Raw genomic sequence first — 16,458 nt, forward strand, 5'->3', positions numbered from 1 at the left:
TAAAAAACAAGCCCGGCATGGTGGTGCACGCCTTTAATCCCAGCACTCGGGAGGCAGAGGCAGGTGGATTTCTGAGTTCAAGGCCAGCCTAGTCTACAAAGTGAGTTCCAGGACAGCCAGGGCTATACAGAGAAGCCCTGTCTCAAAAAACCAAACCAAACCAAACCAAACAAACAACCCCCCCAAAAACCTCCAAACCTCCAAACAAGCCCCCCAAAACCTTAAAAGTACATTACATACAGATGCTACTGTCATTTAACATGCAAAATTTAAACATTTATAACCTTTTATATGGAAGAGGCTATTTAAATCCATTTTTCATAGTTTAATTAAATTTTACAATCAATGAACTTTAACAGTATGATTTTTTTTCACCAACAAAAATAAATGTTATTTTTGAGGTAATTAACATTCTCTTAAATCAAAATAAAAGTCAAGAAAGTAATTTCTGGGAGGAGAGGTCCTTGGTCCTATGAAGGCTTGACAGATGCTCCAGTGTAGGGGAACTGAGGGTGGGGAGGTGGGAGTGGGTGGGTGGAGGAACACCCTCATAGAAGCAGGGGGAAGGAGATGGGATAGTGGGCTTTTGGGAGGGGGGGACTGGGAAAGGGGATAACATTTGAAATGTAAATAAAGAAAATATCCAATAAAAATAAAAAAAGTTTACTTAAAAATGTGAAAAATAAAGAAATTACTTTCCAAAACATCAACTCTCAATAGTTAATTTTAGCTTACTATACATACCTCTAGCATACAATCTTATGCTGTTCATGTAAGCTGCAAGGTTTTCTGCTACCAAAGTAACTAAAGCATGATTATGCTGAAGTTGGCTGATTAAGTCATGACGATAAAATACACGGGGACTTTGATGAGTTTGACTGAAATTAGAACTTAACAGTGTCATTAGACAAATCAACTTTATAGTAAATAAACTTTTAGCTTTAAAATGCTTAACATTTCGAGAAAAATATGACCAGTATTCTCCTAACCATAAGTATAAGAGTAACAATGATCTATCACTTAGGGTAGGATTTATTTTAATTTTTTTATATAAAAGGTATCAGTTCTTTCCAATTTACTAGTATCAAAGCACAGTGTTACATAGCCAAAATATTAGCCAATGAAGATATATTATAAAATAATTGTGTTTGCCAGAAGTGGATGCTCACAGTCAGCTATTGGATGGATCACAGGGCTCCCAATGGAGGAGGTAGAGAAAGTACCCAAGGAGCTAAAGGGATCTGCAACCCTATAGGTGGAACAACATTATGAACTAACCAGTACCCCGGAGCTCTTGACTCTAGCTGCATATGTATCAAAAGATGACCTAGTCGGCCATCACTGGAAAGAGAGGCCCATTGGACTTGCAAACTTTATATGCCCCAGTTCAGGGGAACGCCAGGGCCAAAAAATGAGAATGGGTGGGTAGGGAATTGTGGGGGAGGGTATGGGGGACTTTTGGGAGAGCATTGGAAATGTAATTGAGGAAAATACGTAATAAAAAATATTTTAAAAATTGTGTTTGCAATGGATTTTCTCCCTTAATATTATTGGATGTAAAGATTCTGGCTTTTCATTATTGTTTTCTTACTATAACAAAAGCAGACAATTTCTCACAATGACTGAGACAGGATTCAGCCTGATGCCTGTTTCTTCTTCCTCAGTGCCATGATTGTACTAGTACTGGCCATACCTAGTTTTCTTCAGTATTGAGGTCTGAACCCAGGGTTTTTTTGTGCATGTTTGACAAGTACACGAGTTATAATCATAACTCTACAGAATTCTGTAAATACTAACAAAATGACCAGCTATAGGAAAGTACATATACAACTACATCTACCTGAAAACAGTACAAATATATTTTATAAAGGACAAAAAGTTTGGGTCATACATAATCAAAATAGTCTACCAATACTATTTATTTTCTCCACTGCTTATCTCCACAAAATTCTAAAACTCTCTACTATTTTCTAGTACTAGAAAAATGAAGTTAAAATTCATCTTGGAAAAGAAAAATAAAAAATTTCTACATATAAAATAATTTTATTTTAACTCATAATCATATCAGGCTAAATATAGAAAGGATTTCTCCAATCATCTAAGAAAATACTTATAGATGGAAGAAAATACTTATAGATGGAAGGTCCTTTCTGACATTTAGCTAGACCCAGTTCAGCTTCCCTAAAATTATTAATAAACTGCAAATGTTTTGTGGACAAGACATATTTTCCACCAAGTATTTTTACTCTCATGTAATTCATTCCTAATGTATTGTAAGAAAAAAATTTCTCTAATAGGGATGCATTAATACGAAGCTGAATGTTTACACTATAAAATCTAGCCATTGGTTATGGCAGAACACATATGAGGTATGAAAAAGAGAGGAGATTCACTCAGTTTAATGGTACACCTTTCTCATGTTGGTGCACATATTTAATGTCAGAGTTTGGAGGGGTGATGTAGCAGGATATTTGTAAGCTCCAGGCCAGTTAATCTACATAGAAAGTTTCAGACCAGACAGGCCTACAGAGTAAGAAAGAGTCTATTTCAAAAGCAAGCAAAAAAAAAAATCTAGTTTAAACAACTGATGAACAAATCCTTTAGGGATTTTTTACCTTTTATAATTTGTATTCTGACATTTTGAAATTTAACCATTAAAGTTTGAAGAAAGGCTGGGTTGGTGGCACACACCATTAATCCTAGCATTTGGAGGCAAAGGCAGGTGGATCTCTATGAATTTGAGGCTATCCTGTTCTACAAAATGAGTTCCAGCACAACCAGAACTTCTGCATAAAGAAACCCTGTCTCTAATTAAAACAACAACAACAAAAAAAAAAACAAGTATGGTGAATGAATGTAAAACATAAGGTAAAATAAAATGAAGTGGGTGAAAACAAACTATTGTAATTTCTAGGATAGCTATTGAACGTCAAGTGGTAATTCTGAATTAAGAGATAGCCAATTATTCTGACTGATTTGTAATAGTTAATTATATCATCTTCAACTCGTCTATTCAATAAAATATGAAGTAACTGAAATAATCAAGGATCTTTACTATGTTTCAGACAACACCCCCAACAGCAATTAACAAAAACACAACAAAAATCTCCCAACAAAGCGAGGTATGGTGGTGTTCCCCTTTAATCCCAGTGCTCAAGAGGTCAGCTGGTCTATAGTGAGTTTCATGACAGCTAGGGTAAAACACACACACACACACACACAGACACACAGACACAGACACACACAGAAACACACACAGTAACACACACAGACAGAGACACACACACAGACACACACATGCACATGCACACCAAGCAAACAAAAAGAGCCCTTTCTCTAAACATTGTCATTTTTTCCTTAGGGTTTGCTAATAATTAGAGGCTAATTTTAACACAATTATGAATAAAAAATCAAGTAAACTTGTATTTAAAATCTTACCTTAAATTTTGAGGTGCTTCACCAAACAAACTACAAATTTCTTTAATTTGTTTTAATGCAGGGATGACCCATTTATTATTTGTTCGAAATTCTTCTATAAAGCAGTCTATCCACTGGATTTTTTGTGTATCTCGATCCTAACATACATAAAAATTATTTATGTTTTGTTTTAGCTCAAGGTAATTGTACTGAATTCAATATTTAGTATAGCTTAATATAACTCAATATTAATTCTACCTGCAAAGTTTCTTTGAGAATTTTTTAACAGAAAAAAACATTTAAGCAAATAATGTCATATAACTGTGAATTTAATAGAACAAAATGCTTTGTTATATAAAATATAATACACTCAATGTTACTTGGTTTCTAATATACCTGTAGCATAGAGTTTCCCAAGCAGGGGCACATGCATAAGTAGTATTGGTTTTAAGATGTTTGTTTAAACATGGGCTTTATGTACTATTTAGTGTTTTGCTGATTCTATTAAATTATAAAATTTAGTAGCAACAAAAAAAACTCACTTAATAGTATATAGGCATTAGCACACTGTAAGTAAGATAGAGAATACAGAAGATTTGTTTCTTCAAGAAAATAAAAGTTTAATAATTTGAAAAAAAAACACCAGCAAAATAGGAACAGATCAATAAAATGCACAGGGAATAAGGCCAAGTTTTAACCCTTAGGTAAATTAGAAATACTGTAATCATGACTTCATTTTAAATATTCTGTTTGGTTTAACTTTTTTAGTACTGTATAGTACTTTGTTTGTAATCAGAAATTTAGGTTTCTTTGAAATGATATTATTTCTTTGCAAATTTAGAGTGATTATTTGTAAGGAAAAGTTGTGTGAATGTATGTGTAACAAGATGTTGTCAGCATTTGATAACTTCCTCTTATCATTCTTAATAAGTGTTGATCTACAGTGTCTTACTAAACATAGATTTGAGTGTTCTAGATTTTTTGGACAACAAACCTCAGTGATCATCTCATTTCTGCATCCTTAGTATAGGAATCAAATGTATATTGTTATTTTTGCATGAGAAGAACTTTATAAACGAAGTTATCTCCACAACTTTATAAGGAATATTTTAAACACAAAGTATAACGATAATGAATAATTTAAGAGATTTTATAGGCTTTTCGATGAAGAAAAATTCAGTAAGCAGTTGTTAATTCTTCTATAAAGCATATAAAAATTAACTATTGTGTAAGTGCATGTTTAATAATCAGCAATGCAAAATGGTCAGAAGAAAACTTCACGAACTTTGTTTTCTCCTACTTTTATATAGGGTCCAGGGATTAAAGTTAGGTTATCAAGTATTTATGACAAACACCTTTTACTGATAAATCATCTTTCAGGCCTCTGAAGACCTAATCTTGATTTTTCTTTACCTGATTCAAATAAGTAAAGCACGAATAAATTCTTCCTAGTACTTTTTAACTTTCATTTTCAAATCAGAGTAGATCATTCCCCATTAAATGTTTAACTGATTTTGCCAAAACAAAATTATATGACCAAATCCAGTCAATTCTTCAAAATTTCTTTGAAAACACAGTTACAGAATAAAATGCGAATATCCTCCAACTAATTAACAGATTAAAAAAAGAACAGAAAATGTAAACAAAGAAGCACTACCTTACCTGGGAACAACTATAATCCAGTATTTTTATGTGGGCACTGAGAGCCAGATCCATGATATCTACAGGCACGTCATCACTGTGAGCTAGATTCCAAAGAAGATTCAACACTTTGTGTGCCATTACACCATCTTTATCATCTTCTGCAAGACGACGTATCAATTCAAGTAGTTTTTCACGTTGTTTTTTACTTGCATTTGTCCAGCTTGCCTAAAATTTTTAAAAAATATTCAGAGTTATTGTATCCATTTGCATTAAACCACATTTAATGATGCTGCTTTAATAGCTATATTTAATATTTTCCATTATTTTTCTCTGTCTCCTAACAAACAAAACCATAATTTAACAGTAAACATTAAAATATTAATGATTGAGAAACTAAATAGATAGGATATAAGAGACATCTCTATATTATCTATAGACTGGCAATAGCACAGTTTTTGACAAGTCTAAAATTCACAATCATGGGGCTCTGAATGCAAACAAACAGAAAAAAACCAATCACAAATTGTAGTTTTGGAAACAAGAAATTAAAACTTTACACTGGAGGGACGTTCTTAAGACACAGGATGCTAAAGTGGGGGAGCAGATCAGGAACTAAACAACTAAGTGACTGCAAGGAAATCCCTAAAACTGACCAAATACATTATCCTGTTCTTGTCTGTCACCCATCTTGGGTAGACATTTTTCCTCCTTTAAGTAACTCTTTAGCCATATTCCTTTAAGTAACCCTAATAAAACTCACTGGCCCTACAAAATGACACTCACGATAGCCTTATTTTGGTTTTCTGTGTGGATAAATACATGTTTGTTCACATGTTTCTAGGGTATTACACACACAATGCAAGAGACTGGGATGGCCTACCACAACTGTTTCTTGGAGACCTTCATTTTAACAGTCAGAAGTCAGTCATGGACAGATGGAGACAAACCAAATTCAGGTGGTGCAAGGTTGTATTCAAATAATAAAGGTTTATGGTAAGTGGTTCAAACCTCTAGCAAAAAAGTTCTAAATATGAGTAACTGTGGGACTAATAGCTTCTGAGACTGAAGTCAGTGGGTGAACTGACCTATGTATCCACCTACTGAGTTATAAAGTTCACTCACAGCAAGATTGTGAAAACACAAGCTCTAAAAAAGCCAATTGAAGGAGCTCTATCTAGTATTGCTTTGGCAGTCTCTGCCCTTTCCCCAAATTTCCTATACCTTGCTAAAAACCATTAATAACTTTCCTTAAGTACTCCCCAAGGTCTATTCCCTTATTTGGCCACTTCTCCCTCATTAAGACTGACTCCCAAGATCCTGTTAACAAAGTGTTAAAATCCAGCAACGCAACCAAAAGCCTCCTTTGGCTCGTCTAATTAACATGTTCAGTTATGGGCTTTACCCTTGTACCTTCATAAACAAGGATTTGCCTAAGCCCAAGTGTGTTTCCTCTCTATCCAGAAGCAGCAAGTACTTTGTCCTGTTCCACTCTGGGACAAATACCCCTCCTCTCCCTCTCTCTTCCTAGTCCTCCTTCTTCCATTTTTGTCTCTTAGTTATTGCCTTCTGTTGCTCCTTCCCAGGCAAATAAACCACCTTTGTGGTAAGAATTTGGACTTGGGGTCCTCCTAAACTAATTTCCTTAGCCTCATCTCTTTCACATTAGTATGTTTAATGATGAATAAGACTAGGAAGCACTGAAACTATGTTTATACACATATTAAAAAGCACTTATTTTACTTCTACACCCCTTAACATACATAAGAGATATGTTTGCCACTGTTTATCAATTGCCACCGTGTATGCAAGGCTAGATGGACTATAAGACTTCAGAAGATTCTCCAGTCTTTGACTCCCATTGAAGATTAATGGGATTACAGATAAACTCCAGCATCAATCTTCTCATGTGTTACAGAAATACAAACTCAGTTGTTTACACTTACACACTTTGAGCCATTTCCTCAGCCTTTGTGAGAATATTTAAAATATGCTCTTCGACCAGGTGGTTGTGGTGTGGACCTTAAGCCCAGCATGGAGAAGTCAGAGAACGGTATATTTCTATGAGTTTGAGGCCAGTCTGTTCAACAGAGTCAGCTCTAGCTACATAGTTAAACCCATATCTCAAAAAACAAAAACAAAAACAACCCCCCCCCCCAAAACGGCCTTCTGGTTGGTAGCACCACTGGGCTACCTTGGGCCCAAACTCAGTAGACAGTCCCATGGTCTCCAGAGGAGTTATCACTTCCAGACCCTCTTACACGTGTACCCAGGATCTTTCCCAGGATCCCAGGAGCTTGATCACACCAGGATCTCAAGGTCTCAGAGGAAGCTTGACTCCCAAGAACTCTGACACACCTAGAATCTCAGAATCACAGGATCCCAGAATCACATCATCACTAAGAAAGCTGCACTCTGAGCAGTTTGGACTCAACTGGGATTATAGGAAGGACAGGCTCCAATCAGATATATCAAGAGTAGGGAGGGAGCACTTGAGATAATCAGATGGTGGGAGGCAAGAGTAAGAACAGAAGCAACAGAAACCAAGGTTACTTGGAATCATCAGAACCCAACTCTCCCACTATAGCAAGTCTTGGAAATACCATACGCCAGAAAAGCAAGATATGGATCTAAAGTCATATCTCATGATAATGATGGAGGACTATAAGAAGGACATAAAGAACTTCCTCAAAGAAATAGAGGAAAACACATCAAAACAATGAAGAAATTGAACAAAACCATCCAGGATCTAAAAATGGAAGTAGACACAATAAAGAAATCACAAATGGAGACAACTCTGGAAACAGAAAACCTAGAAAAGAAGTCAGGAAACACTGATGCAAGCATAACCTACAGAATACAAGACATAGAAGAGAGAATCTCAGGTGCAGAAGATACCACAAAAAACATGGACACAACAATCAAAGAAAATTAGAAACGTAAAAAGATCCTAACCCAAAATATCCAGAAAATCCATGACACAATGACAAGACCAAACCTAAGGATAATAGGTATAGACAAGAAGGACGATTTCCAATGTAAAGGGCCAGTAATATCTTCAACAAAATTATAGAAAAAAAAACTTCCCTTCTTAAGAAATAGATGCCCATAAACATACAAGAGGCCTACAGAAATCCAAATAGACTGGACCAGAAAAGAAATTCCTCCCGTCACATAATAATTAAAACACCAAATGCACAAAACAAAGAAAAGAATTTTAAAGCAGTAAGGGAAAAAGGTCAAGTAACATATAAAGGCAACCTATCAGAATTATGCCAGACTTCTCACCAGAGACTATGAAAGCCAGAAGATCCTGGGAAGATGCCATACAGACCATAAAAGAACACAAATGCCATTCAAGACTAATATACCTAGAAACTTTCAATTATCACAGACAGAGAAACCAAGGTATTCCATGACAAAACCAAATTTATAGCGTCTTTCTACAAATCCTTCAGTGGATAATAATGGGAAAATTCCAACACAAGGAGGGAAACTACATTCTAGGAAAAGCAAGAAAGTAATCCTTCAACAAACCTAAAAGAAGATAGCCACAAAAACAAAATTCCAACTCTTAACAACAAAAATAACAGGAAGTAACAACAACTTTTTGTTAATATCTCTTAATATCAATGGATTCAATTCCCCCAATAAAAAGACATAGACCATCAAGACCAGTGACATAAACAGGACTCAACATTTCGCTGAATACAGGAAACCCACTGCAGTGACAAAAAAAGACACTATCTCAGCATAAAAGGCTGAAAAACAATTTTCCAAGCAAATGGTCCCAAGAAACAAGCTGGAGTAGCTATTCTAATATCAAGTAAAATTGACTTTCAACCCAAAGTTATCAAAAAAGATAAGGAAGGACACCATACTCATCAAAGGTAAAATATACCATGATGAACTCTCAATTCTGAACATCTATGCTCCAAATGCAAGGCCATACACATTCATTAAGGAAACTTAGTAAAGCTCAAAGCACACATTGTACCTCACACAATAATACTGGGAGACTTCAACACCCCACTCTAATCAATAGACAGAGTATAGAAACAGAAACTAAACAGAGACACAGTGAAACTAATAAAAGTTATGAAACAAGTGGATTTAACAGATATCTATAGAACATTTTATCCTAAAACAAAACGATATACGTTCTTTTCAGTACTTCATGGTACCTCCTCCAAAACTGATAATATAATCAGTCACAAAACAGGCCTCAACAGATACAAAAATATTGAAATTATCCCATGCATCCTACCAAATCACCTCGGACTAAGGCTGATCTTCAATAAGAACATAAATAATAGAAAACCCACATACACATGGAAGGTGAACAACAGTCTACTCAATGAAACACAGTCAAGAAAGAAGGAAATTAAAGACTTTTTAGAGTTTAATGAAAATGAAGCCACCACATACCCAAACTTATGGGACACAATGAAATCATTCCTAAGAGGAAAACTCATAGCTCTGAATGCCTCCAATAAGAAACTGGAGAGAGCATACACTAGCAGCTTGACAGCACACCTAAAAGCTCTAGAACAAAGGAAGCAAATTCATCCAAGAGGAGTAGTCAGCAGGAAATAATAAAACTTAGGGCTGAAATCAACCAAATAGAAACAAAAAGAACTATAAGAAGAATCAATCAAATCAGGACCTGGTTCTCTGAGAAAAACAACAAAATACATACACCCTTAGCCAGACTAACTAGAGGACACAGAGACAGTATTCTAATTAACAAAATAAGAAATTAAAGGGGAAACAAAACAACAGAATCTGAGAAAATTAAAAAAAAAATCATTGGATTCAACTACAAAAGATCATACTCAACACAACTGGGAAACCTGGATGAAATGGACAATTTTCTAGATGGATAACGAGTACCAAAGTTAAATCAGGATTAGATTAACGATCTAAATAGTCCCATATCTCCTTGGAAAGATCAGGAATTCAAGGCTCATACCTAAACATAATAAGACAATATACAACAAACCAGTAGCCAACATCAAACTAAATGGAGAGAAACTTGAAGCAATTCCACTAAAATCAGGCACTAGACAAGCCTCTACCTACCTATTCAATATAGTACTTGAAGTCCTAGCCAAAGCAATCAGACAACAAAAGGAGATCAAAGGAATACAAATTGGAAAGGAGAAGTCAAAATATCACTATTTACAGATGATATGATAGTATACTTACGTGACCACAAAAATTCCACCAGAGAACTCCTAAGCCTGACAAAAACAACTTCAGTGAAGAAGCTGGATATAAAATTAACTCAAACAAATTCTTTACACAAAGAATAAACAGGCTGAGAAAGATCAAGGAACTCCACATAACACCAGAGACACTGAAACTTATTGGGGAGAAAGTGGGAAAGAGCCTTGAAGATGGTCACAGGAGAAAAATTTCTGAACAAAACACCAAAGGGTTGTGTAGTAAGATCAATAATTGACAAATTGGACCTCATAACATTGCAAGCTTCTGTAAGGCAAAAGACACAGTCAATAGGGCAAAATGGCAACCAACAGATTGGGAAAAGATCTTTACCAATGCTAAATCTGATAGGGTGCTAATATCCAATATATATAAAGAACTCAAGAAGTTGTACTTCAGAAATCAAATAATCCTATTAAAAAATGGGGCACAGAGCTAAACAAAGCATTCTCAACTGAAGATTACCAAATGGCTGAGAAGCACACGAAAAAAAAATGTTCATCTTGGCTCCGGGACTCTGCAGAAAGTTGTCTGCACAGGCAAGAGTGTGAACCACAGAAGCTAACAGCTTCTGGGACAGGCGAGAGCCACAGAACTTCTGAGGCAGCACTGTTTTCCAGCTCCAGACATCCAGCCACCTTCCTGGCCAGAACACAGGTATCTGCTCGCCCCAGAAGCTTTTGCCTCTGGATCGGTGGAAGCCACCTTGGTTGCTGGAATCCTCAGAAACTAGCCTGCACAGGTGAGAGTGTGGACTACAGACGCTAACAGCTTCTGGGACAGGTGAGAGTCACAGAGCTTCTGAGGCAATGCCCTTTTCGGGCTTCAGACATCCGGCCACCTTCCCAGAGAGAGGTCAGGTGTCTGCCCGGCCCCGGAGGCCCTAGCCTCTGGATCCGCGGGAGCCATTTCTTCTAGGACAGGCCAAAGCAATACAGCTTCTGGGAAAGGTCCTGTTTTGGCCCTTCATCTTCCGCCAGGAGGGAGGTAGGAAAGACAGATATCTGTGCACCTTCCCTGTAAGAGGTGAGCTTGCCTGCAGAGAATGCTCTGATCACTGAAATTCAGAGGAGAGAGCTAATCTCCCAGGTCTGCTAATAGAGGGTAACAGAATCATCAGAGAAACAATCTCTAAACAGAGGCAACTATAACAACTAACTCCAGAGATTTCCAGACGGCTAAAGGTAAATATAAGAATCTTACTAACAGAAACAAAGACCACTCACCATCATCAGAACCCAGCACTCCCACTTTGCCCAGTCCAGGGCACCCCAACACACCTGAAAAGCTAGACCTGGACTTAAAAGCATATCTCATGATGATGGTAGAGGACATCAAGAAGGACTTTAATAACTCACTTAAAGAAATACAGGAGAACACTGCTAAAGAAAAACAGGAAAACACAACCAAACAGGTAGAAATCCTTAAAGAAAAAGAGGAAAACACATCCAAACAGGTGGTGGAAAAGAACAAAACCATACTAGACCTAAAAAGGGAAGTAGAAACAATAAAGAAAACCCAAAGTGAGGCAACGCTGGAGATAGAAACCCTAGGAAAGAAATCTGGAACCATAGATTTGAGCATCAGCAACAGAATACAAGAAATGGAAGAAAGAATCTCAGGTGCAGAAGATTCCATAGAGAACATCGGCACAACAATCAAAGAAAATACAAAACACAAAATGGTCTGAAGAAACAAGCTGGAGTAGCCATTCTAATATCTAATAAAATTGACTTCCAACCCAAAGTAATCAAAAAAGACAAGGAGGGACACTTCATACTCATCAAAGGTAAAATCCTCCAAGAGGAATTCTCAATTCTGAATATGTATGCTCCAAATACAAGGGCAGTCACATTCATTAAAGAAACTTTAGTAGAGCTCAAAGCACACATTGCACCTCACACAATAATAGTGGGAGATTTCAACACACCAATTTCACCAATGGACAAATCATGGAAACAGAAACTATACAGGGACACAGTGAAACTAACAGAAGTTATGAAACAAATGGATCTGACAGATATCTACACAACATTTTATCCTAAAACAAAAGGATATACTTTCTTCTCAGCACCTCATGGTACCTTCTACAAAATTGACCACATAATTGGTCACAAAACAAGTCTCAACAGATACAAAAATATTGAAATTGTCCCATGCATCCTATCAGATCACCATGGACTAAGGCTGATCTTCAATAACAAAATAAATAATAGAAAGCCAACATTCACGTGGAAACTGAACAACACTCTCCTCAAAGATACCTTGGTCAAGGAAGGAATAAAGAAAGAAATTAAGGACTTATTAGACTTCAGTGAAAATGAAGCCACAACATACGCAAACTTATGGGACACAATGAAAGCATTTCTAAGAGGAAAACTCATAGCTTTGAGTGCCTCCAAAAAGAAACTAGAGAGAGAATACATTAGCAGCTTGACAACACACCTAAAAGCTCTAGAACAAAAGGAAGCAAATTCACCCAAGAGGAGTAGACGGCAGGAAATAATCTAACTCAAAGGCGAAATCAACCAAGTGGAAACAAGAACTATTCAAAGAATCAACCAAAGGAGGAGCTGATTCTTTGAGAAAATCAACAAGATAGACAAACCCTTAGCCAGACTCAGTAGAGGGCACAGGGAAAGCATTCTAATTAACAAAATCAGAAATGAAAAGGGAGACATAACAACAGATCCTGAAGAAATCCAAAACACCATCAAATTTTTCTATAAAAGGCTACACTCAACAAAACTGGAGAACCTGGATGAAATGGAGAAGTTTCTAGACAGATACCAGGTACCAAAGTTGAATCAAGATCAGGCTAATGATCTAAACAGCCCTATATCCCCTAAAGAAATAGAAGCAGTCATTAATAGTCTCCCAGCCAAAAAAAGCCCAGGACCAGAAGGGTTTAGTGCAGAGTTCTATCAGACCTTCAAAGAAGATCTAATCCCAGTTGTTCACAAACTATTCCATAAAATAGAAACAGAAGGTACAATACCCAACTCATTCTATGAAGCCACAATTACTCTGATACCTAAACCACAAAAAGACCCAACAAAGATAGAGAACTTCAAACCAATTTCCCTTATGAATATTGATGCTAAAATCCTCAATAAAATTCTTGCTAACCGAATCAAAGAACACATCAAAACAATCATCCATCCTGACCAGGTAGGTGTCATCCCAAGGATGCAGGGATGGTTCAATCATTTATTGAAATCCATCAACGTAATCCAGTATATAAACAAACTCAAAGATAAAAGCCACTTGGTCATCTCATTAGATGCAGAAAAAGCATTTGACAAAATCCAACACCCATTCATGATAAAAGTCTTGGAAAGATCAGGAATTCAAGGCCCATACCTAAACATGATAAAAGCAATGTACAGCAAACCAGTAGCCAACATCAAAGTAAATGGTGAGAACCTGGAAGCAATCCCACTAAAATCAGGGACTAGACAAGACTGCCCACTTTCTCCCTACCTATTCAACATTGTACTTGAAGTCCTAGCCAGAGCAATTAGACAACAAAAGGAGATCAAGGGGATACAAATTGGAAAGGAAGAAGTCAAAATATCACTTTTTGCAGATGATATGTCAGTGTATATAAGTGACCCTAAAAATGCCACCAAGGAACTCCTAAGCCTGATAAACAGCTTCAATGAAGTAGCTGGATATAAAATTAACTCAAACAAGTGAATGGCATTTCTGTACACAAAGGATAAACAGGCTGAAAAAAAAATTAGGGAAACAACACCTTTCTCAATAGTCACAACAGCCCCTCAACAGAAGAATAGATACAGAAAATGTGGTACATTTACACAATGGAGTACTACTCAGCTATTAAAAAGAATGAATTTATGAAATTTCTAGGCAAATGGATGGACCTCGAGGACATCATCCTGAGTGAGGTAACAATCACAAAGGAACTCACACAATATGTACTCACTGATAAGTGGATATGAGCCCAGAAACTTAGGATACCCAAGATGTAAGATACAATTTGCTAAACACATGAAACTCAAGAAGAATGAAGACCAAAGTGTGGACACTTTGCCCCTTCTTTTAAATGGGAACAAAACACCCATGGAAGGAGTTACTGAGACAAAATTTGGAGCTGTGACGAAAGGATGGACCATCTAGTGATTGCCATATCCAGGGATCCATCCCATAATCAGCTTCCAAACGCTGATACCATTGCATACACTAGCAAGATTTTGCTGAAAGGACCCAGATATAGTTGTCTCTTGTGAGACTAGGCTGGGGCATGGCGAACACAGAGGTGAATGCTCACAGTCAGCTATGGGATGGGTCACAGGGCTTCCAATGGAAGAGCTAGAGAAAGTATCCAAGGAGCTAAAGGGATCTGAAACTCTGTAGGTGCAACAATATTATGCACTAACCAGTACCCCTGGCGTCTTGACTCTAGCTGCATATGTATCAAAAGATGGCCTAGTCGGCCATTACTGGAAAGAGAGGCCCATTGGACTTGCAAACTTTATATGCCCCAGTACACGGGAAAGCCAGGGCCAATCAGGGGTATTGGATGGTGGGTAGGGGAGTTGGGGGGGGGTGGGTATGGGGGAGTTTTGGGATAGCATTGGAAATGTAAATGAGGAAAATACGTAATAAAAAAAATGTTCAACATCCTTAATCATCAGGGAAATGGAAATCAAAACAACCCTGAGATTCCACCTCAGACCAGTAGAATGGCTAAGATCAAAAACTCAGGTGACAGCAGAGGGTGGGGAGGATGTGGAGAAAGAGGAACACTCCTCCATTGTTGGTGGGATTGCAAGATGTTACAACCACTCTGGAAATCAGTGCTTTCTCAGAAAACTGAACTTAATACAAGGATCCAGCATATACCCAGAAGATGATCCAACTTGTAATAAGGACACATGCTCTACTATGTTGATTGCAGCCTTATTTATAATAGCCAGAAGCTGGAAAGAACCCAGATGCCTCTCAACAGAGGAATGGATAGAGAAAATGTGGTACATTTACACAATGGAGTTCTACTCACCTATTAAAAACAATGATTTCACGAAATTATTAGGCAAATGGATGGATCTGGAGGATATCATCCTAAGTGAGGTAACCCAATCACAAAAGAACACACCTGATTAGCACTCACTGATAAGTGGATTTTAGCCCATAAGCTCAGAATCCCTCTTAGAAGGGGGAACAAATTACCCATGGAAGGAGTTACAGAGACAAAGTTTGCAGCTGTAGGAACGACCATCCAGAGACTGCCCCACTTGAGGATCCATTCCATAAACAACCTTCAAACCCAGATAGTATCGCTGATGCCAACAAGATCTTGGTGACAGCAGCCTGATATCCTGTCTTCTGATGGTCTCTAAGTGACTGATAAAGAAGTGGATGCTCACAATCATGCATTGGACGGAGCACAAGTTTCCCAGTGAAGGAGCTAGAAAAAGGACTCAAGGATATGAAGCGGTCTGAAGCCCCATAGGAGGAACATCAATATGAACTAACCAGTAACCCTCAGAGTTCCTTGTAAGTAAACCACCAAAGAAAACACATGGTGGAACTTGTGGCTCTAGCTGTATATGTAGCAGAGGATGGCCTAGTCAGTCATCAGTGGAAGGAGAGGCGCTTGGTCCTGTGAAGGTTCTATGCCCCAGTATAGGGGAATACCAAGACCAGGAATAGAAGTGGTTGGGTTGGGGAATAGGGGGAAGGAAGAGGATACGGAATTTTATGAGGAGAACCTAGGAAAGGGGATAACATTTGAAATGTAAATAATGAAAATATCAAATAATAACAAAACAAAATAAAAAACCCAAAAAACTAATAAAATAAAATAGAATAAAATAAAATATGCACTTCAAAAATTGTTTTTTATGCTTTTTTTTCTCATAGTGCCTGTCCTTTTTCTTCATTCACTTGAATTTCTACTTCTACAACAAAGTTTAAGCATCCTTGAGTACCCCACATTTCGTGACATTTTTTTGCTGTATAAACAAGATCTTACTTAGTGTATTGTAGTGGGTGTTCTATTGTTTGATTTCTTCTACCTAAGTGATGAAGGGATTGAAATCTTAAGAGAAGGGTAATACTGTTAAGAGGCTCATACTTCTCCAACAAGCAATTTTCAGCACTAGCAAATGAAGGAAAAACAATTCTTTAATTGCCATGTGGTTGTAG

At 37.2% G+C, this 16,458-nt stretch overlaps 1 protein-coding gene across 1 annotated transcript in view; it reads right to left on the reverse strand.

Moving 5' to 3' along the window:
- Positions 1 to 16,458, reverse strand: part of Usp9y (ubiquitin specific peptidase 9, Y chromosome) — a 160,822-nt gene that overhangs the window by 91,570 nt on the left and 52,794 nt on the right. The window contains exons 14-16 of the mRNA NM_148943.2: positions 5,080 to 5,286; positions 3,439 to 3,575; positions 745 to 878 (exon numbers count right to left, since the gene is read on the reverse strand). Of these exons, the coding sequence (NP_683745.2) occupies positions 745 to 878; positions 3,439 to 3,575; positions 5,080 to 5,286 (478 nt within the window). The remainder of the gene's footprint in view (positions 1 to 744; positions 879 to 3,438; positions 3,576 to 5,079; positions 5,287 to 16,458) is intronic.

The sequence above is a fragment of the Mus musculus genome, chromosome Y, assembly GCF_000001635.26.
Source record: "Mus musculus strain C57BL/6J chromosome Y, GRCm38.p6 C57BL/6J".
NCBI lineage: Eukaryota > Metazoa > Chordata > Mammalia > Rodentia > Muridae > Mus > Mus musculus.